This window comes from Urocitellus parryii, chromosome X (assembly GCF_045843805.1).
Source record: "Urocitellus parryii isolate mUroPar1 chromosome X, mUroPar1.hap1, whole genome shotgun sequence".
Taxonomy (NCBI): domain Eukaryota; kingdom Metazoa; phylum Chordata; class Mammalia; order Rodentia; family Sciuridae; genus Urocitellus; species Urocitellus parryii.
In genome coordinates, this window is record NC_135547.1 from 76,065,517 (window position 1) to 76,086,767 (window position 21,251).

At 37.6% G+C, this 21,251-nt stretch overlaps 1 protein-coding gene across 5 annotated transcripts in view; it reads left to right on the forward strand.

The window, feature by feature from the left end:
* The window catches only part of Taf1 (TATA-box binding protein associated factor 1), a 77,497-nt gene that overhangs the window by 8,869 nt on the left and 47,377 nt on the right, over positions 1–21,251 (forward strand). For 4 of the 5 annotated variants that reach the window (XM_077793560.1, XM_026412598.2, XM_026412599.2 and 1 more), the window contains exons 8-24: positions 333–540; positions 2,025–2,201; positions 2,682–2,809; positions 2,907–3,014; positions 3,152–3,325; positions 4,069–4,242; positions 4,454–4,558; positions 7,933–8,133; positions 8,299–8,440; positions 9,346–9,476; positions 10,423–10,503; positions 16,005–16,154; positions 16,309–16,428; positions 16,656–16,831; positions 17,931–18,109; positions 19,508–19,721; positions 20,156–20,321. In XM_077793560.1, coding sequence (XP_077649686.1) covers positions 333–540; positions 2,025–2,201; positions 2,682–2,809; positions 2,907–3,014; positions 3,152–3,325; positions 4,069–4,242; positions 4,454–4,558; positions 7,933–8,133; positions 8,299–8,440; positions 9,346–9,476; positions 10,423–10,503; positions 16,005–16,154; positions 16,309–16,428; positions 16,656–16,831; positions 17,931–18,109; positions 19,508–19,721; positions 20,156–20,321 — 2,634 coding nt within the window. The remainder of the gene's footprint in view (positions 1–332; positions 541–2,024; positions 2,202–2,681; positions 2,810–2,906; positions 3,015–3,151; positions 3,326–4,068; positions 4,243–4,453; positions 4,559–7,932; positions 8,134–8,298; positions 8,441–9,345; positions 9,477–10,422; positions 10,504–16,004; positions 16,155–16,308; positions 16,429–16,655; positions 16,832–17,930; positions 18,110–19,507; positions 19,722–20,155; positions 20,322–21,251) is intronic. The other variant, XM_077793561.1, reaches the window with a different exon arrangement.

Here is a 21,251-nt window from a genome sequence, read left to right on the forward strand (position 1 = left end):
AAGAAACACTGAAAAAAGGAATCTGTGCTTAGTACTCTTATCACCTTTTTTTTTTTCTAAGCTTTTTAGAAGGGGAGATATGTGGTAAGAAGTGTAGGTGTTTAAAGCTTTTGCTTGGTTTGGTATGGTATATCATCCTGGTAATAGCCCTCATTCTAAGGATTCTGTTTGTGAAATAAGCTGTTCCAAACTAGGAGTGGGAGAGGAAAAATATATTCTGTTATAAGGTGGTTCTCTTAAGTACCACTTTTGATATGTCTTGTGTATCTCTGGTGTGGGATTTCGAGTGGGAACTGACCAATCAAGGGCTTGTTTCTTTCCTACTTCTACAGGAATTTAGGAAACTTGAGGAAAGCAATGGCACTGATCTTCTGGCTGATGAAAACTTCCTGATGGTGACACAGCTGCATTGGGAGGATGATATCATCTGGGATGGGGAGGATGTCAAACACAAAGGGACAAAACCTCAGCGTGCAAGCCTGGCAGGCTGGCTTCCTTCCAGTATGACTAGGAATGCTATGGCTTACAATGTTCAACAAGGTGTGCGTCTGTGATGGCTCTTTGTTTTGGGTCTAAACTCTGATTCTAGTCCAAATTCTTCTTCTTCTTTTTTTTTTTTTCCATATTTTTTCTTCTGGTAGTGCTGAGGATTGAACTCAGGGCTTTACACATGCTGGGCAAACACTCTACCATTGAGCCATGTCCCGAGCCCATTCTAGTTTCTTTTTTTTTTTAATTTTTATTTTTTAGTTATAGGTGGACACAGTGTCTTTATTTTACTTTATGTGGTTCTGAGGCTCGGACCCAGAGCCTCACTTATGCTAGGCGAGTGCTCTACCTCTGAAGCCACAACCCCAGCCCCCATTCTGGTTTCTTATTAGAAAAATGTGACAGCCATTTTGAAGTTAACAAACCTTTATAGTATACTTTTGTTTCTAAAGCCCAAATTTTTTCAAATTTAGTTTTTTTTTTTATTTCTTTATGTGGTGCTGAGTATCAGACCCAGTGGTTCATACATCCTAGCCAAGTGCTCTACCACTGAGCCACAACCCCAGCCCCTAAAGTCCCTTTATCTTTGCAATCCTAGAATTTGCTTTTTATCTTAAATAGGTTTTTAAAAAGTATACCATGCTTAATGTAGAGCACTTTGAAAATACAGTATAGTGTCAGAAAGAAAATCACCAGTAATCTATCCAGAGATTATCACGTTAAAATTTTGATATGTTTTCCTTGACTTCTGTTTTGATATATGTGTAGGCATATTTGAGCTCATTTCTGTATGTACGGTTTTATATATTGTACTTTTCTCAGCATATTTTTCTATGTCATTTCATAGTTCTTTGTAAAAATGTTTAATGACATGGGAAATATTTTAAATGAAAAAAAAAAAAAAAGAAACGGTATACCTGATAGCCCATTTATAAAAATGAAAGAAGCAGCAGGCTCTATAACCAGAAAGCTTACTAAAAGGAAATATAGTAAAGGGTTCACTGTAGTTATTTCTGATTTGTAAGATTACAGACAACTTCAATTTTCTTTGTACCTTTCTAAATTTCCCAAGTTGTTTTTTTTTTTTGTTTTTTGTTTTTTTTTTTTTGGTACTGGGTTTTGAACCCATCCCCATCTCTTTTTTTGTATTTTATTTGTAGATGGAGTCTCACTGAGTTGCTTAGGACCTCAGTATGTTGTAAAGGCTGGCTTTGAACTCAATAGTCCTCTTGCCTCAGCCTCCCAAGCCCCTGGGATTCATAAGCATGCACCTGTGCCCAACTGTTAGCATGTTTTAACATATCTTTCATTACCATAATTTACTTTGCCAATCCTTTATTAAACATTTGGGCTGACTATTAGAAACAATATTGTAATGAACATTTTGTCTGCAACAGTTTGTAAAAATTGAGATACATTGTATCAAATAGGCTCCTTTTTTAATAGCTACATTTGCTTTCTGTTTGCTTAGAATGATGATTGAAAGTGGCATAAAAGTTTTGTCTATTCCTGTTTTTTCTTCCTATTTTGACTAGGTTTTACAGCTACTCTGGATGATGACAAACCTTGGTATTCCATTTTCCCCATTGACAATGAGGATCTGGTGTATGGACGCTGGGAGGACAATATTATTTGGGATGCACAGGCTATGCCCCGGCTGTTGGAGCCTCCGGTTTTGACACTTGATCCCAATGATGAAAACCTCATTTTGGGTATGTTACTGGCAGAGGCCAGTGTACTTTCTCTATCTTTGATACCTTTCTGCGAAAGTTAAGGGAGAAGAGGAAATCTGAAGGGTTGGAGAAGGTCAAAACTATAAATTTATAGGTAACAGTTTGAGAGAGCAGAGTTGTGGCTCTGTTTCTAGTTTGTGTGTATCATTTAGGGAAAATTCATGTAGGAATGTGAGAAAGTAGCTCTTTTTAAGAGGTCAGGCATTATTATTGTGGGGATTGATATTGGCCAAATTATATTGTTATTTTGTGTGCATGTACAAATATGTAACAACAAATCCCCGCCATTATGTACAACTACCATGCACCAATAAAAATATGGAGAAAAAAGATGTCCTGCATATAGAGTGAATTGTGGACTAAAAATGGTCTGGGAACATCTTTAGGAACTTCAGATATGTCAGTAGGTAATGTAAATCAGGGATAGCAATTCCAGAGTCATTTTTGTTTTATCCCCAGAGATTCCTGATGAGAAGGAGGAGGCTACTTCTAATTCTCCCTCTAAGGAGAGTAAGAAAGAATCATCTCTAAAGAAGAGTCGAATTCTCTTAGGGAAAACAGGAGTCATTAAGGAAGAACCACAGCAGGTCTGATAAGAGAAAAGGGACTTGGGGTTTAGAAGAACAAACAAAGGAAATGGAGAAGGGTAGTCTGACTAAGGTTTATTTTATGGTTTATCATTAGAACATGTCTCAGCCAGAAGTGAAAGATCCCTGGAATCTCTCCAATGATGAGTATTATTACCCCAAGCAACAGGGTCTTCGAGGTACTTTCGGAGGGAATATTATTCAGGTACAAATAAGCATTTTTTCTGTGGTGGAGGGGATCCCACAGCTTTGTTCTGATGAAGGATATGGGTAGATCTTACCTTGGCTAATTTACTAATTTAAATCAGTACTTAATTTTAAATTTTCTATTTCCCATTTTAGCACTCAATTCCTGCTGTGGAATTACGACAGCCATTCTTCCCCACACACATGGGCCCCATCAAACTTCGGCAGTTTCATCGCCCTCCTCTGAAAAAGTATTCCTTTGGAGCACTATCTCAGCCAGGTCCCCACTCAGTCCAGCCTTTGCTAAAACACATAAAAAAGAAGGCCAAGGTATATCTTAATCCTGGTTACAAAAAAGAAGTTATAAGGACTGGGGTTGTAGCTCAGTGGTAGAGTGCTTGCCTAGCCTGTGTGAGGCACTAGGTTCAGTCCTTAGCACCACATAAAAATAAATTTTAAAAGATATTGTGTCCATCTACAACTAAAAACATTTAAAAAATAATTATAAAAGAATTGTGATGTAGGGCTGGAATTGTGGCTCAGTGGTAGAGTGCTTGCCTAGCACCGGTGGGATCCAGGTTCGATCCTCAGCACCACATAAAAATAAAGGCATTGTGTAGAGTCCATCTACACCTAAGAAATAAATATTTTTTAAAAAAATTGTGATGTAAATTTGGAATGTGTTAGATATTCTATTAAGGAATTGTTTATTTTCATAGATGTGATGAAATTTTATTTTGGTTATTTAGGAGAACATCCTAATTCTTAGGAGATATATAGGAAAATACTTCAAGCATTATAGTGACTTACAGCCTTCAAAAGTGGTTCAGAAGAATTATAGAGAGATAGTTATAGACAAATATGGAAAAATATGAAGTTATATCTAGGTAGTGGGATAATAGGTATTCATAGAACTGTATTTTCAGTTTTACTAGCGTTTGAAAATTTTTCACAATGGAGTTGAAAAAATAGCAAGGTAAAATATTTTTTATGTTTTCTCAGATTGAATTACATCAGTGTGTATAGTTATTGTCCTGTCAGTAGCTGGACTGTATTTTCTTTGTTCTGGACAGATGAGAGAACAAGAGAGGCAAGCTTCCGGTGGTGGAGAAATGTTTTTTATGCGCACACCTCAGGACCTCACAGGCAAAGATGGAGATCTTATTCTTGCAGAATACAGTGAGGAAAATGGACCTTTAATGATGCAAGTTGGCATGGCAACCAAGATAAAAAACTATTATAAACGGGTGAGTCTTTGCTCAAAAAAATTTTATTACTGTAGCTGTAATTACATATCAATGATCTGTGAATATGTAGTTTTATTTATATTATAAATTTCTTGGGAGCAACAGTATTTTTGTGGTTAATATTAATAAGTGCTATGCTTGTACAATATTATGTATTGGTTTATTGATTATATCCTGTGATAGTAATTTTAGTTTGCTGTGTTTCTCATAGAAACCTGGAAAAGATCCTGGAGCTCCAGATTGTAAATATGGGGAAACTGTTTACTGCCATACATCTCCTTTTCTGGGCTCTCTCCATCCTGGCCAATTACTACAGGTGAAGAATTCTTTCTATTTCTTATTCTTTTGCTAGGGAAATTGACAGATAAGGAGCTAGTTAGCCCAGAAAGAACCAATTATAATTGATTGAGATAATATTACATGTATAAATTATAGCAAAGATCTGTATAATCTAAAAATTTTTTAAAATAATCTTTTTCTTAAAACTGGCCCTTAATGATGGGTGGGGTTTTTTATTTTGTTTTTCCTTCCTTTTTTTTTTTTTTTTTTTCCTGTGGTGCTGGTGATTGAACCCAGCGACTCTTAAACACTGAACAGTTCTCTACCACTGAACTACACACCCCCAATCCCTAATTGCGTTATTCTGAGGCTAAATAAAGAAGTTTGCTATAAATACACACTGATAAGCCCAGTAATATCTGTGTGACATATGGAAGTTAATGTAGAATTGGAACAACTGCCACATCTTCCAGACTGTTCCCCTTAAGCTGGAGCAGGCAGGCTCATGATCCTTGCTCTGAGTTCGTATTGCTCATTTCCCTCCCAGGCTTGCTGGAAATTACTATGTGCAAACCACATGGGGAGAGAAAATATTTTCACTTTCCAAAGTCTGTGTGTGCCTGTTAGTGTGTATGTAATGTAATTTATGAATGTTTAATTCCTTTGTGTAAAATTGGTACTTTTTGGTAATGAGTTGTGATCTTTTTGAGTATTGGACCATACTTGGACCATCTATAGTCCTATGATAATGAAATATGCTTTTTATTTTTTGTTCTAATGGGTATTAGGTACACTGATAATAGCTTTTGCATATTTAAGGGAAAATATGGAGGTCCACAGATGTTGTGAGGAACTCTGTAGCATTGTTCTACCTTGATTTTTGTCTCTCTCTTTTTTTTAACTTTTTTCCTTAAAAAGTTTTTAGTTGTCAATGGACCTTTACCTTATTTATTTATATTCAGTGCTGAGAAATACCCAGTGCCTCACACATGCTAGGCAAGTGCTCTGCCACTGAGTCAAAACCCAGCCTTGTCTCATTTCTTTGGGCAATCTTTGCCATTTTCCTTACTCTTTTACCTAATTTATTTCACTATTGTTATTGTGTATCCTCCAGTTTTTTCTTTATCCTTTACATTTACATTCCATTTCCCTTTAAGGGTGTGTGCCTGTGTGCAAGTGTGTGTGGTGCTAGGGATAGAACCTAGGGCCTTATCACTGGGCTACACTCTCTAGCCCCTTACCACAATCTATCCTTCCTCCCCTTCCCACCTCCCCCCTTCCCTCTTTTGCAGTACCGGGATAGAACTTAATGGGTTATACAGGCTAGGCAAGCACTGTACCTCTGAGCTATATCCCTAGCCCTTTTCAAATTTTATTTTCAGACAGGATCTCTCATTAAGCTGTTCAGGTTGGTCTTTTTTTTCTTAATAGAAGTAGTCTTATAAATGAATGAATAAAACAAAGGTCCATCACCTTTGTTTTATTCATTCATTTATATGTGGGTGCTGAGAATCGAACCCAATGACTCACACATACTAGGCAAGTGCTCTATCACTGAGCCACAACCCCAGCCTCCAGGCTGGTCTTGGACCTACAACTCTGTCTCAGCCTTCCAAGTTGTTAATATTATTGGCATGTGTCATCATGCCTGGTTCCATTCTCCTTTTTTTGGTACTCGTGATTGAACCAGGGGTGCTTAACCACTGAGCCACATCCCCACCTTATTTTACTTTTTATTTTTTTTATTTTTTGAGAGAGAGAGAATTTCAATATTTATTTTTCAGTTTTCAGCAGACACAACATCTTTTTTTTTTTTTTTTTTTTTTGTATGTGGTGCTGAGGATCGAACCCCGGGCCACACGCATGCCAGGCGAGCATGCTACCGCTTGAGCCACATCCCCAGCCCTTATTTTACTTTTTATTTGGAGACACTGTCTTGCTTAGTTTCTTAGGCCTTGCTGAATTTCTGAAGTTAGCTTTGAACTTGTGATCCTCTTGTCTGAGCCTCCTGAGCCCCTGGGGTTACAGGCATGTGCCATTGCACCCTACCCCCTCCATGCCCTTCCTTTGTAGACTCATTTTATTAGTGGCAGTGGGGACTGAACTCAGGGATGCCTTACCACTGAGCTACTACAATCCTAACCCATTCTCTTTTTTTGGGGGGGTACTAAGGATTGAACCCAGGGGTGCTTAACCATTGAGTCATAGGGTCTCACTGAGCAGCTTAGAACCTTGCTGAGTTGCTGAGGCTGGCATTGAACTTGGCAATCCTCCTGCCTCAGCCTCCCAAGCTGCTGGGATTACAGGCATGCACCACTGTGCTGGCACCAGCCCATTTTTTAAAATTTTGTTTTGAGACAGGGTCTAAGTTCTCCAGGGTGTCCTTAAACTTGAGATCCTCCTCTTTAGCCTCCCAAGTTGCTGGAATTTCTGGGATTACAGGGTTGCTCCACTACACCCATTCTTTTGTAATCTCTTAAAGATCCTTTAATGTCTTTTTGTAATCCTTTTTCTGTCTACATTTCATATTCAGAACTTTTCTCACCTGTATAATGAAGGTTGTCCCCTTTCTGTCAGATTCTAGGATTTTCTGGGAAGGCTTTTCCTAGACTCATAGACTTCTTCCGTTGATCCCCATTTGGTTTCTACTTAAACTACATTTAATATTTTCTTATTGTCCCCTGTCCTCCTCTTTTCTTGTGTTTAGTTGTCTTCTCTGGCATGCTATTTCATTAATTGTTTTTTTCTGATTTTTTTTAACTAATGCACTAATTATATATACACACACACACACACACACACACTATGGATTGAACCCTGCAGGTACTTTTTACCAATGATCTTACAGCAGGATCTCACTAAGTTGTTTAGGGTCTTGCTAAGTTGTTAAGGCTGGCCTCAAAGTTGCAATCCTCCTGTCTCATCCTCCTGAGTTGCTGGGATTGTAGATGTGTGCCACCATGTCCAGCTTCAGTAAATATTTTGATCTTACCTGTTGTGTGTCAGATGTTATGCAGAGATTTAGAGCAATAGCATACTAATACTTGTTAGTTTATAAAGTAATTTTTACATCTAATCTTCATAGCAATCCTCTGAAGTATAGGCATTTTAAATATCTCCATTTTGTAGAAAATTAAGCTCAGAGAAATTAAAAAACTTATCCGACTTCATAGAACAAATGGCAGAGCCAGCCTCATCGGAATCTGAATCTTATATTTTCCTCTTTCTGACTCTAAAAGACAATGAGTAAAAAAAAGTCTAACCTTTCTTGATATATTCCATATGATAGTTCATTTATTTTATTGGATAAACTTAGACTAATGGAGAGGAGCAAGTTTGATTTTCCTTTGTCATTACTTGACTGAATTTCCTACGACTAATCTGTCTGATTTTTGTGTTTACTTTTGTTAGGCATTTGAGAACAACCTTTTTCGTGCTCCAATTTATCTTCATAAGATGCCAGAAACTGACTTCCTGATCATTCGGACAAGACAGGGTTACTATATTCGGGAATTAGTAGATATTTTTGTGGTTGGACAGCAGTGCCCCTTGTTTGAAGTTCCTGGGCCTAACTCCAAAAGGGCCAATACGCACATTCGAGACTTCCTCCAGGTAAAATGGGAGTGTGGGTCGGGGGTCAGGATGCATAAGAAATGGGTATCTGGATTTGGGGACACAGGAAAGATGAAAACATCTGAGCTCAGCAGAGAAAGGGACCCTGGTGAGGATATCTATCCTTTCCTTTATCTAATAAAATACATTTGGTTTGTTGGGCAGGTTTTTATTTACCGCCTCTTTTGGAAGAGTAAAGATCGGCCTCGGCGCATCCGAATGGAAGATATAAAAAAAGCCTTTCCTTCCCATTCAGAAAGCAGCATCCGGAAGAGGTTAAAGCTCTGTGCTGACTTCAAACGCACAGGTCATCAGTGTGACCAGTTACTTTTCCTTTCTGTAATTTTCTCATAATTTCAAAGAATTATGATGAGTTAAAGGATAAGCATACAACTGATAAAATAGATTGATGGCCTTTGGAAGGAGAAAGTAGCAAATCTTCTAACTATGGAGGTTTAGATTGCTTTTTTTTTTAAAAAAAATATTCTTTTAGTTATTGATCTTTATTTATTTATATGTGGTGCTGAGAATTGAACCCAGTGCCTCATACCTCATACTTGCCAGGTAAGTGTGTTACTGCTGAGCCCCAGCCCAATCTCAGCACCAAGATTGCTTTTTTCATGGCCTTTTTTTTTTTTTTTTGTACTGGGGATTGAACAACCCAGGAATACTTTACCACTGAGTTACATCCTGAGCCCTTTTTATTTTGAGTCAGGGTCTTGCTAGATTGCTTAGGACCTCACCAAATTGCTGAGGCTGGCCTCGAAGTTGAGTTCCTCCTACCTCAGCCTCCCGAGTTGCTGGGATTATAGGCATGTGCTCAGTTTTTGATTGCCCTTTTTTTCTAAATTTTTTTGTAGTTATAGATGGACAGAATGCTTTTATTTTTATTTGTTTATTTTTATGTTGCTAAGTATTGAACCCAGTCCTCTCACATGCTAGGCAGGCACTCTGCCACTGAGCTACAGCCCCAGCCCTTGATTGCTTTCAAGATATTTGAACACTAGGGAGTTCAGTGTGATTGTTGAATGTTTTAAAATGAGATTCTGGAAACTTAACAGGACTTTTCTTGGTCAGATAGTCATGTCAATGGTGGTGAGGTCTATTATCATTTACATCATTGCCTATTTCAGTCTTTGGTTGCTCTACTTTTATTGTCAATAAATGTCAGAACCTTTAGAATTCAAAATGGTGTTTTTGTATCTTTTCTAGGGATGGACTCAAACTGGTGGGTACTGAAATCTGATTTTCGTTTACCAACTGAAGAGGAGATAAGAGCCATGGTGTCACCAGAGCAGTGCTGTGCTTATTATAGCATGATAGCTGCAGAGCAGCGACTGAAGGTGAGCAACTTAGTAGGTACTGCTTAGGCCTGTGACTTAGAGATGATAGTTACTAGGTTATTAACAACTACATAGAAATGCAAACTTTATGTGGTAATTTCTCTACTGGGAGAAACTACAATATACCTAAATCATCAGTGGGAAGACTTAAGGAAGGACTTGGGGTTTACTTGTTTATTTGGGCTCTTAACCGTGGAGCCACATCCTTAGCCCTTTTTGAGACTGGGTCTCAGTAAGTTGCTGAGACTGGCTTTGAACTTGTGATCCTCTTGCCTCAGCCTCCTGAGGTGCTAGGATTACAAGCATGTGCCACCATGCCCATTATTGTTTTGCTTTGAAAATTGGTGCTTATCCATTTGGGTGGTTAGTTCAATCTCTATAAGATGATCATATAGGGGCTGGGTGCTGGGGTTGTGGCTCAGCGGTAGAGCACTCGTCTAGCACGTGTGAGGCCCTGGGTTCGATCCTCAGCACCACATAAAAATAAATAAAATAGGGCTGGGGATGTGGCTCAAGCGGTAGCGCGCTCGCCTGGCATGCGTGCGGCCCGGGTTCGATCCCTAGAACCACATACAAACAAAGATGTTGTGTCTGCCAAAAACTAAAAAATAAATATTAAAATTCTCTCTCTCTCTCTCTCAAAAACAAATAAATAAATAAAATAAAGATATTGTGTCCAACCATAAAAAATAAAATATTAAAAAAGATCAGCATATAAGCAGGGGAAGTGAGCATCTCTATTTAGTTTTGTTTTTTTTTTTTTAAATGGGTCCTAACTATCCTTATATCAGCTAGTAAGTTCATCAATAGCCTTAGGATATATACAGTGGTGATAGAATAAAGACTTTACAGAATTTACTTTCTATGCAAGATATACTTTGATATTTGATATTCAGTAGAATTTGTGCTCTTTGTGTTGCAATTGCATGAAATTGTCCTCTTCCAGGATGCTGGCTATGGTGAGAAGTCCTTTTTTGCTCCAGAAGAAGAAAATGAGGAAGATTTTCAGATGAAGATTGATGATGAAGTAAGACTTTACACTCATTTTTATTAGAACATTTCATTTATCTTTTTAAGGAAATAGCTGAATTGAGATACATTAACATACAATAAGCTGCACATATTTAAAGTCTACTATTTAATATATTTTGACATATGTTTATACCTCTGAAATTCTCACTACAAAGTGTTAACTCTCACCTGCAAGTTTCTTTGTACCCCCTTCCAAGTCCCTTTGTCATACCTCTTTCTTTCCTCTTTGTGCCCTGGTAAGCACTGATCTGTGTTCTGTCAATATAGATTACTTTGCATTTTCTACAATTTTAGGTCAATGAAATTATACACTGTGTTTTCTTCCTTCTTTAAAAATTGTGACAAAATGTATATAATAAGGGCTGGGGTTGTAGCTCGGTGGTAGGAGACTTGCCTCTCACGCGTGAGGCCCTGGGTTCAATCCTCAGCACCACATTAAAAATAAATAAATAAATAAAAATAAAGATAATGTGTCCATCTACAACTAGAAAAAACAATTTTTAAAAAGTGTACATAATATTAAATTTAGCATCTTAACCTTTAAGCAAACAGTTCGTTGTACATTCACATTGTTTTATAATCAATTTCCAGAATTGTTTATATCTTGCAAAACTGAAATTCTGTACTCATTAAACAACTCCATTTTTCCTTACCTTCCACCACTGGCAGCCGCCATTCTAATTTTTATTTCTGTGATTTTGACTTCTGTAGATACTGCAAAGGTATTGTTTGTTTCGTTTTGTTTGTTTTTGTGGTGCTGGAGATGAAATCTAGAGCCTTACTTTGCTAGGCAAACTCACTGAGTTTCACCACATCTCAGAATTTCCTTCTTTTGTAAGGCTTAATAATATTCCATTATATATGTAATGCCACATTTTGTACATTTATTCATCCATTGCTGGGCATTCTGGTCACTTCTATATTTGGCTATTGTGAATAGTGCTGCTGTGAACATGTATACAAATATTTCTGCTTCCAGTTCTTTTGGAAATAAGATTGATGGATAATATACTAATTATGATATTAGTACTTGTGTTTAAAGCTTGTCCATATGTTTTACATAGCTGCTGCACCATATCATGTTCCCACCAGAAGTGTGCAAAGGTTCTGATATTTTTAATATCTTTGCTAGTATTATTAGTCATTTTTCCCCAGCACTGGGGATTTAATCTAGGGGTGCTTTACAACTAAGCTACATCCCCAGCACTTTTTATTTTTTGTTTTGAGACAGTATTTCATCAAGTTGCAGAGGCTGGTCTCAAACTTGTGATTCTCCTGCCTCAGCTTCCCAAATATAATAGCCATGCTAGTGGATGTAAAATAATATCTCATTGTAACTTTGATTTGTACTTTCTTAATAACTGATATTGAGCTTCTTTTTATGTGTCTTTTGGCCATATGTATATCTTCTTTGGAGAAATGTCTATTAAGAGGTCTTTTCCCCCATTTTCTAATTAGGTTGTTTGGTATATTTTGTTATTCAGTTGTAGGAATTATTTAGATATTCTGGATATTAACCCCTTATTAGATAAATGATTTGCAAATAGTGTCTCCCATTTCAAGTAGGTTGCCTTTTGACTTAACTGATTGTGTCCTTTGATGCACATTCTAAAGTACTCCAGTTTTCTGTTTTTACTTTTGTTGTTTGTGCTTTTGGTGTCATATCCAAGAAGTCATCATATCCAATCTCATGAAGCTTTTCTCCTATATTTTCTTCCTAGAGTGTTAGTTTTAATTCTTACATTTATTTTTTTAAATACATATTTTTTTAGTCGTAGGTGGACACTTTATTTTATTTTATTTTATTTATTTATATGTGGTGCTGAGGATCAAACCCAGGGCCTCACACATTGCTAGCTCTACTGCTGAGCCACAATCCCAGCCCACTCTTACATTTAGATCTTTGATGTGTTTTTTTGTTTCTTTGTTTTGTTTTGATTTTTTTAGTTGTAAATGGACACAGTATCTTTATTTCATTTATTTTATATGGTGCTAAGGATCGAACCCAGTGCCTCACGCATGCTAGGCAAGCACTTAACTGCTGAGCCACAACCCCAGCCACTTTGATCTATTTTGATTTAATTGTTATATATGTTATAAGGTAAGGGTCTAACTGACTTCATTCCTTAGCACATGGATATCCAATTTTCCTAGCACCATTTGGTGAAGTTTATTGTATGTATCAATAGTTTATTTCTTTTATTGCATAAAGTATTCCATGGTATGAACTACCAGTTTGTTGACTCACTTTTGCAGGAATATTTTAATAATTTCCAATTTTTTGGTGTATTTTTTCTTTCTTTTTTGGTACTGGGACTTGAACCCAGGGGTTCTTTGCCCCTGAGCTACATTCTCATCACTTTTAGTTTTTGAGACAGTATTTTGCTAAGTTTCTGAGGATCTTGCTAAGTTTCCCGATCTGTCCTAGAACTTGGAATCGTCCTGCTTCAGCCTCCTAAATTGCTGGCATTACAAGTGTGAACAGTCATGCCCAGCAGTTTTTGCTATTATGAATAAAGCTATTTTAAATTTATTTTTTCTCTTGGACAGATACCTAAAAATGGAATTGCTGAGACCTAATAATAATATCATATGTAACCTTTTGAGAAATTATTATATTGTTTCTCTATGGGGACTATACAATTTAACATTCCTAACCAGGAGTGTAGAAGGTTTCCAGTTATTCTCTGTCCTCATCAACACTTGTTATTTCTCTTTTTTTAATTATTGCTTACCTTGTAGGTGTGAAGTGGTCTTTCATTGTGTTTTTCTTAAATTATTTTTTTAGTTGTCAATAGAATTTATTTATATGTGGTGCTGACAATCAAACCCAGTGCCTCACACATGACAGACAAACCCTCTACCACTGAGCCACAATCCCAGCCCTCATTGTGGTTTTATATTCCATTTTCTTAAGCAGGAGTGGTGATATGTGCCTGTAGTCCCAGTTACATGGGAGGCTGAGGCAGGAGTTTAAGGCCAGCCTGGACAACATAGCAAGGCCCCAAGTCAAATTTTTTTAAAAAAAAATTTTTTTTCATAATGGCTAAGAGAGTATCAAGCATCTTTTTATGTGCTTATTACCACCTAGATATAATCTTTGGTGAAGTGTCTGTCATTTCTTTTGTCTTCATTTTTAATTTTTTTCTTATTGATTTGAGTGTTTTTTATTCAAGACATTTATTCAAGACATTTTTATTCAAGGTATATGATTAACAGAGATTCTCTCCCAGTCTGTGGCTTGTCTTGTTTTCATAGTATCTTAGGAAGAGCAGAAGTTCATCTTGTCAGTATTCTCTTTTGTCACTTGTGTTATACCTAAGAAATTTTTTCTAACACAAGTTTGCAAGAATTTTATGTTTTCTACTAAAGTTTCACTGCTTTAGATCTTACACATAGATCCATTTTAAGTTCATTTTGTTTTGGGCACAAGGTAAGAATTAGGGTTCATTTTTTGGATATGAATGTCAATTTATTTACTCTAGTATCATTTGTTAAAGAGTCGAATGATCTTTTACAACAGGAATTTGATCATATCACTTTCCTGCTCAGAAACTTTCTCAGGCATCTTTTTTTTTTTTTTTCTTATAATACTGGGAACTGAACCCTGGGGCACTTTAATAATGAGCTACATCCCCAAATTAATTTTGAGGCAGGGTCTCACTAAGTTTAAACTTAGGGCCTTGCCAAGTTGCTGAGGCTAGCATGGGCCACGGCATTAGGCAAGGCACCTCATTTTCTAAAGAAATAAATTGTTAGCATAATTCATAAAACTAAATGGTTTGGATCTTGCACATAATACTGACCTCCTTTAATTTCCTGACACTGCCTTGTACTTTAAGCTCCAAACAAACTGAAGTTAATTCAGTTACTTAAATTTCTTTGTCTTGCCTTTCAGAATTTTTCAGATGTTATTCTGTCTACCCAAAGTAATTTTTTGCCATTTCTCCACTATTTGACCTTCATCTACAATTTATGTTTTCTTTGAGGGTTTCCCTGAATTTTGAATTCATTCTCTCTCTGGTTTCATATTGCGTTATCCTCCTTGTCTTCTTTATGTATGCATTGCACCTTTTACTATCTTATGGCACTGATCACATTGTATTGAACTGGATTGGCTCTTTGCTTTTTCCTCACTAACATGAGGTCCATGAAAAAGTGTAGTACATACATATTTGTTAAATGAGTGAATGACTGTAAAAAGAAGCAGGAAATGAGGTCATGAAACTAGAAGGAAAGATTTTGGATGTTTTCCACCATAAAAAATGGTAGATATTTGAGGAAATAGACATGCTTAATGATATTTAAATATTGCATAATATATACATATATCTAAATGTCACATGGTACCCCATATATGAGTACGGTTTTTATGTATTAGTTAAGAAACAAAAGCACTATAATACATCTTTAAGATTGGAATGAAAAATGAGAATGTCTTAAGAATTTCAGAAGTTAAAGATTATTGTTAGCCTTTAAGATTGAATCTTAAATAGAGAATTGGCCATTTTCTAACTAATTGTATATACTCGTCTGGTCTTTGTAGGTAACCACATTTACCGCTTGTCTTCTGTATTTTATGGGATTAGTAGAAGCTTTTTTTTTTGGTTACAGGGATTGAACTCACGGGCACTCAACTACTGAGCCACATCCCTAGCCCTATTTCATATTTTATTTAGAGACAGAGTCTCACTGCGTTGCTTAGCACCTCGCCATTGCTGAGACTGGCTTTGGACTAGTGATCCTCCTGCCTTAGCCTCCCAAGTCACTGGGATTATAGGCATGCACCACTGTGCTGGGCTAGTAGATGCTTTCGATCAAACCGGTAGCAGGGATAGAACATACTTTAGTTTAGTGATGCTATGGTTGTAGCCACTGCTTTGAAAGCCAATGTTTAACTTGTTTTTATAATATAGGTCATTCTTTTTTTTTTTTTTTTTTGGCAGTACTAGGGATTGAGGCCAGTGGTGCTTTTCTGCTGACCTACATCCCTTGCCCTTTTTATTTTGAGATAGCATCTCAAAAATTGCAGAGGCTGGCCTTGAACTTGCTGTCCTCCTGCCTCAGTTGCCTGAGGAACTGTGATTATAGGCATGCACCACCATGCCCAGCATAATATAGGTCATTTTTTTCACATTTTTTATTGGTGCATTATAGTTGTACATAATAATGTGATTTAGTATTACAATTTAGGACATCCTTAAAAAAAGCCATTTGAGCAATTGGACAGTGAAATGTTATCACAAGGTGCGCAGTGAAGCCTGTTTCTTGTATTCTTTACCATGGTTGAGATTTTTGACCTCTATTTAATATCATGATTTAAGTACCGTAAGAAAGAAGAGAGCTGAGTACTAGGCAGCGATATTTGACTGTTGATCTTCATAGACAATTTAGGAAAGCATGAAATTGCTCATTATAATTATTCTCTTTCTTGATAAGGGCTACACATACAATAAATGTTTCCCACAGCTCTGAGATTCTTTTTCTGTCCCTTAGGTTCGCACTGCTCCTTGGAATACCACAAGAGCATTCATTGCTGCCATGAAGGGCAAATGTCTCCTAGAGGTGACAGGGGTGGCTGATCCCACAGGTTGTGGTGAAGGATTCTCTTATGTGAAGATTCCAAACAAACCAACACAGCAGAAGGTGAGATTGTCCGGATTTATAGAAGGAGAAAATCAGAGGAGGAAGAAATGAGGATTATGGAGTAGAGGGCTTGAAGAGTGGTTCAGTTGGCAGAATGACTTACATACCTACTATAAAGAGTTCATCTTAGGATTCTCACTTGTTTTTGAGGTAGGATGATAAGGAGCCTCAGCCAGTGAAGAAGACAGTGACGGGAACAGATGCAGACCTTCGTCGCCTTTCTCTGAAAAATGCAAAGCAACTTCTACGTAAATTTGGTGTGCCTGAAGAAGAGGTGAGTGTAGAAGAGGGAAACTTAGAGACTTTTTATATAGAGAAAGTTTAGGAGACAGATACAAAGAACTATCTGAGGAACTTTGTAGTATAGGAGTTAGCTTTCAAAAGCTTTATGTTTAATCTGCTTTGGGATAATTTTGTTTTGGGTCTGTCTCTGTAATCATGTGCTTTGGTTTTTTCTTTTGAAAACTGTAAATTGTGTGTGTTTGTGCATTTGTCTTGTAGATTAAGAAGTTATCCCGCTGGGAAGTGATCGACGTGGTACGTACAATGTCAACAGAACAGGCCCGCTCTGGAGAGGGGCCCATGAGTAAATTTGCGCGTGGATCAAGGTTTTCTGTGGCTGAGCATCAAGAACGTTACAAAGAGGAATGTCAGCGCATCTTTGACCTACAAAATAAGTATGTTTCAGTGCTGCAGAAAACTCCAGCTGGAAGGAGGGGAAGGGTTTTGTTTTGTTTTAAGGTGCAAGGGATTAAACCAAGGGCCTTTCCCATGTAGGCAAGTGTTTTACTACTGAATTACATCCCCAGGCCCCAGATATTCTTCTTTTTGAAATATTTATTTTTTAGTTATAGGTGGACACAATATCTTTATTTTTATGTGGTGCTGAGGATCAAACCCAGTGCCTCACACATGGTAGGCGAGTGCTCTACCTCTGAGCCACAACCCCAACCCCAGATGTTCTTTTATAATGAAAATTGCTCAAGTACTTGCTCTCCTCAACTTGTCAAAGGTTTTGAATGTGAGGAGGTGCTAGATTTGAGCTGTAGGTTCCATGGCAGCTCTGAAGGCCTACTTGGCTGTGGTAATCATATAGTGTCACAGGGTTTTCTCTGAAGGCTCAATTGTGAGAGAATTGGTAGTGTGCTATTAAAAGTGACCCAAGTACTGGGTATGGTGGAGCATATTTGTAATCCCAGCACTTGGGAGGCTGAGACAGGAGGATGCAAGTCTGAGGCCACTCTGAGCAACTTAGTGAGACCCTATCTTAAAATTAATTTTTTTTTTTTTGGCAGGCAATCCACATCCCCAGCCATTTTTATTTTGAAACAGGGTCTCGCTAAGTTAGCTAGGGTCTTTTCTAAGTTGCTGAGGCTGGCTTTGAACTTGTGGTACTCCTGCCTCAGCCTTCTGAGGCACTGGGATTATAGGCATGCACCACTGCACCTCCCTCTCTCAAAATTTAAGAATAAGCAGAGGTGCTAGGAACGTAGTTCAGGGATAAGAATGCTCCTGGCTTCAGCATTGAAAAAATAAAATATCCAAGTCTTTCTTTATTTCTCAGCTTAGTCTTGCTTTCTTTCTCCTTGTTTTCTAAGTGTACGAAAATTGAAAAGTTGTATTAAGGGGTTCATGGTTTAGTGACTTTTGAATATGTTTTTTGACAATTGAATCCCCAATTTTCTATTCTTGCCCACAGCCCCGTCTCTTTAGGTCTTTCTATACTTTAGTATTTCCCAGGTTTTAAATTAATATTTGTTTTTTTTTTCTTTTTAGAGTTTTGTCATCAACTGAAGTCTTATCAACTGACACGGACAGTAGCTCAGCTGAAGACAGTGACTTTGAAGAAATGGGAAAGAATATTGAGAACATGTTACAGAACAAGAAAACCAGCTCTCAACTGTCACGTGAGCGGGAGGAGCAGGAGCGGAAGGAACTACAGCGGATGCTACTGGGTGAGGGTAGTGGCTTCACAGACAGACAAGAAAGACAAGGATCAAAAAAGGAGTATAAATAACTGCAGACTATAACTGAGGCAAAGCTAGAGGCATAAGAAGTAGGGATGAGTGTAAAAAAGGCTGTAGATGAGGTAGAAAGATTTCTGCAAACTGGATTCTAGGTTTGTCGTTGGGGGACAAATTGAAGAGATGCAGCCAATCCACTACTGCCTCTGTCTGTATCGAGTACCTGGCTAAGCCAGGGCTGTCAGTGTATTTGAAGTGAGATTTCTGGGCATTTATCCTAGAAGGAAAGAGTTACTAATATAAAACCTATGGCTGGATTTGGGGACTGTCCTTGAACCCTCTGAAATTATATGTAAAATTCTTTGCAAATGTGCATTTTCTGAGAAGCTTCATGACTTTCAGAGGATTCTCAGAGGAATCTCAGATGCTAAAAAGAGTTAAAAATAACCAACCAATTGCAGAGGGTGAGGTCAGTGATAATGACCAGAACTGGGTTTGGGATATGGGCATTAAGAGGGGGAAAAATTAAGGCCACCTTAAAGATTTCATTCTGACTTTCTAGAAAGATGTTTGTACCATTAATTTCAGAGAAAAAAAGCAGGCATTTTGGAAGAGAATGTGTAATGTGTGGAATTTGAGGTTCCCATACCACTTCCAAATATACACATCAAGCAAGTAGTTGAAAACTTGGGTACTTGCCCAGCATACATGAAGCCTTGGGTACAATCCCCAGTACCAAAAACAAAACAAAAACTTGGATGTAGTATTTAAATGAAAAAAGCTAAAAATGAAGATTTGAATGATTATTTTCATTCATACTAGTCTTCCCTTTGTTTCCCCCACCCTGTAAAAATTTTGTGTAACTTCATTGTTCTGGCTTTGTAAAGATGTGCTATAGCCCTTCCACCAATGTGGTCCTCTAAGTCTTTGCTAATGTGGTCCTGAACCACAGTATCTATATCAAATGGAAATTTGTTAGAAAGTTGGTGGAGTCTCAGGCCTTTATTAAAATTTGAGAAGTATACACTAGGCCTTAAGACTCTGGGCTTATTTCTTTGGTGTCATTTTCCTCCTGAGTGCTTCCTTGGGTATTTTCATCAACTACTGCCTGCTTGGACTTTTCTATTGTCCTGCTATTCAGATGACTTAGAATGTAGTTACTTCTCCGTCTCTTTTTAGAACTTTTTATACATGTAAAAACTGAAATTGGCAGTGGTAAAATAAAGCCAGGAAAGGATAAATCAGTGTATTCTTGGAGCTGGTGGTGATATCGTTGCTTTCTATAGAAGCATAGTTTTATGGCATGTTGAGGTACCATGTCTCCAGCCCCAAGAAAATGGCCATTTGGGTGGTAGGGGGAATGTTTGGAAATCTTTTTCTACCTTACAGCAGCAGGCTCAGCAGCATCAGGAAACAATCACAGAGATGATGACACTGCTTCTGTGACTAGCCTTAACTCTTCTGCCACTGGCCGCTGTCTCAAGATTTATCGTACATTTCGAGATGAAGAGGGGAAAGAGTATGTTCGCTGTGAGACAGTCCGAAAACCAGCTGTCATTGATGCCTATGTACGCATAAGGACCACAAAAGATGAGGAATTCATGTGAGTTTGATTTTCCACTTTTGAGTGTGATAGGGAGAATAATGGTGAAGATAAGGTAGATACTTGAATTTTAGTGACAGGTTTTGGCATAGTTGTCCCTGAAAGCCAGCTGAATTGAGAACCGTGTTTCCTTTAGACTTTTGAGTTTGAACAGTGCCAAATCACTGAGAAAATTCTATTTCTGCTACAAAATAAAGGCATGTCATGTTCCACCAAGGTTCTTTGCATTTTGATTGTTTGGTTTACAAAAATCTTAGTTAGGTGCCAGTCTGCAGATGGAGGACTGGCTAGCAAGGGAAAAGGGAATGGCAAGTATCTCCTTTTATTTCAGTCCAGATGGATTATTTTTATTCTGGGATATTAGCTATCAGGACAATGTTCTTGGTTTGGGTTTGCTTACGGTTCTGTAATTTCTCCCCACCCCCATCATTTAGTCGAAAATTTGCCCTTTTTGATGAACAGCATCGAGAAGAGATGCGAAAAGAAAGACGGAGGATTCAAGAGCAATTGAGAAGGCTTAAGCGGAACCAGGAAAAGGAGAAGCTTAAGGGGCCTCCTGAGAAGAAGCCAAAAAAAATGAAGGAGCGTCCTGACCTAAAAGTAAGTATAATGTGGAATGAGCAATATTAATGAAGCAAAGGAAGAGAGCAACATCCCTTTTTCCTTTAATTTTGTCATCCTCCCTTACTAGGAATGAGAATAATATTGTGGAAAACTAGTTTGAATTGAATTGGCTCTTTGGGTATTATCAGAAAGAGTGTGACACTAGACCAAATCTGATGCTATTGCTGTATTTGGGGATCATTTATACTCATTTGAAATATTTCTAAGAGTTGAGATAGATTTGGTGAATTTTTTACATGAACATGAATGCACACATATGTAAATGTGTGTATATATACCAAGAATGCACACATTTTTTTTTTCCTTTGCACCTAGGGCCTTGTGCATGCATTCTAACACTGAGCTATATCCCTAGCCCTATTCTTTTTTAAAAATTTTGTATATTGAGCTGGGCATGGTGACATTCTCCTATAATCCCAGCAACTTGGGAGGCTGAGACAGGAGGATTACAAATTCAAGGCCAGCGTCAGCAACTTAGCAAGGCCCTCAGCAACCTAGTGAGACCCTGTCTCAAAAAAAAGGGCTGGGCCTGTAGCTCAGTGGTGAAGTACCTCTGGATTAAATCTCTAGTAACACCCCCACCAAAAAAAATTGTGCATATTTTAAAAAGCAACAAACATAAAACATCATACATGTTGTTTTGTATATCCTAGGTAGGATGCCAGGTATTATTGAGCAGTGTGACTGTAATGTGCCCCATAAGATGAGGTAACTATGGTGCAGTGGGTAGAACTATATACTTGGAAACAGAAGATCTGGATTCACGTTCTGGTTCTGCTAGCTCTGTGACCTTAACCTCTCCAAACCAATTTTCTCCTTTATAAAAATGGAAACCGTCTCACAGTGTTTTTGTTTTTTAATTATTTTTTTTAGTTGTAGATGAACACAATACCTTTATTTTATTTT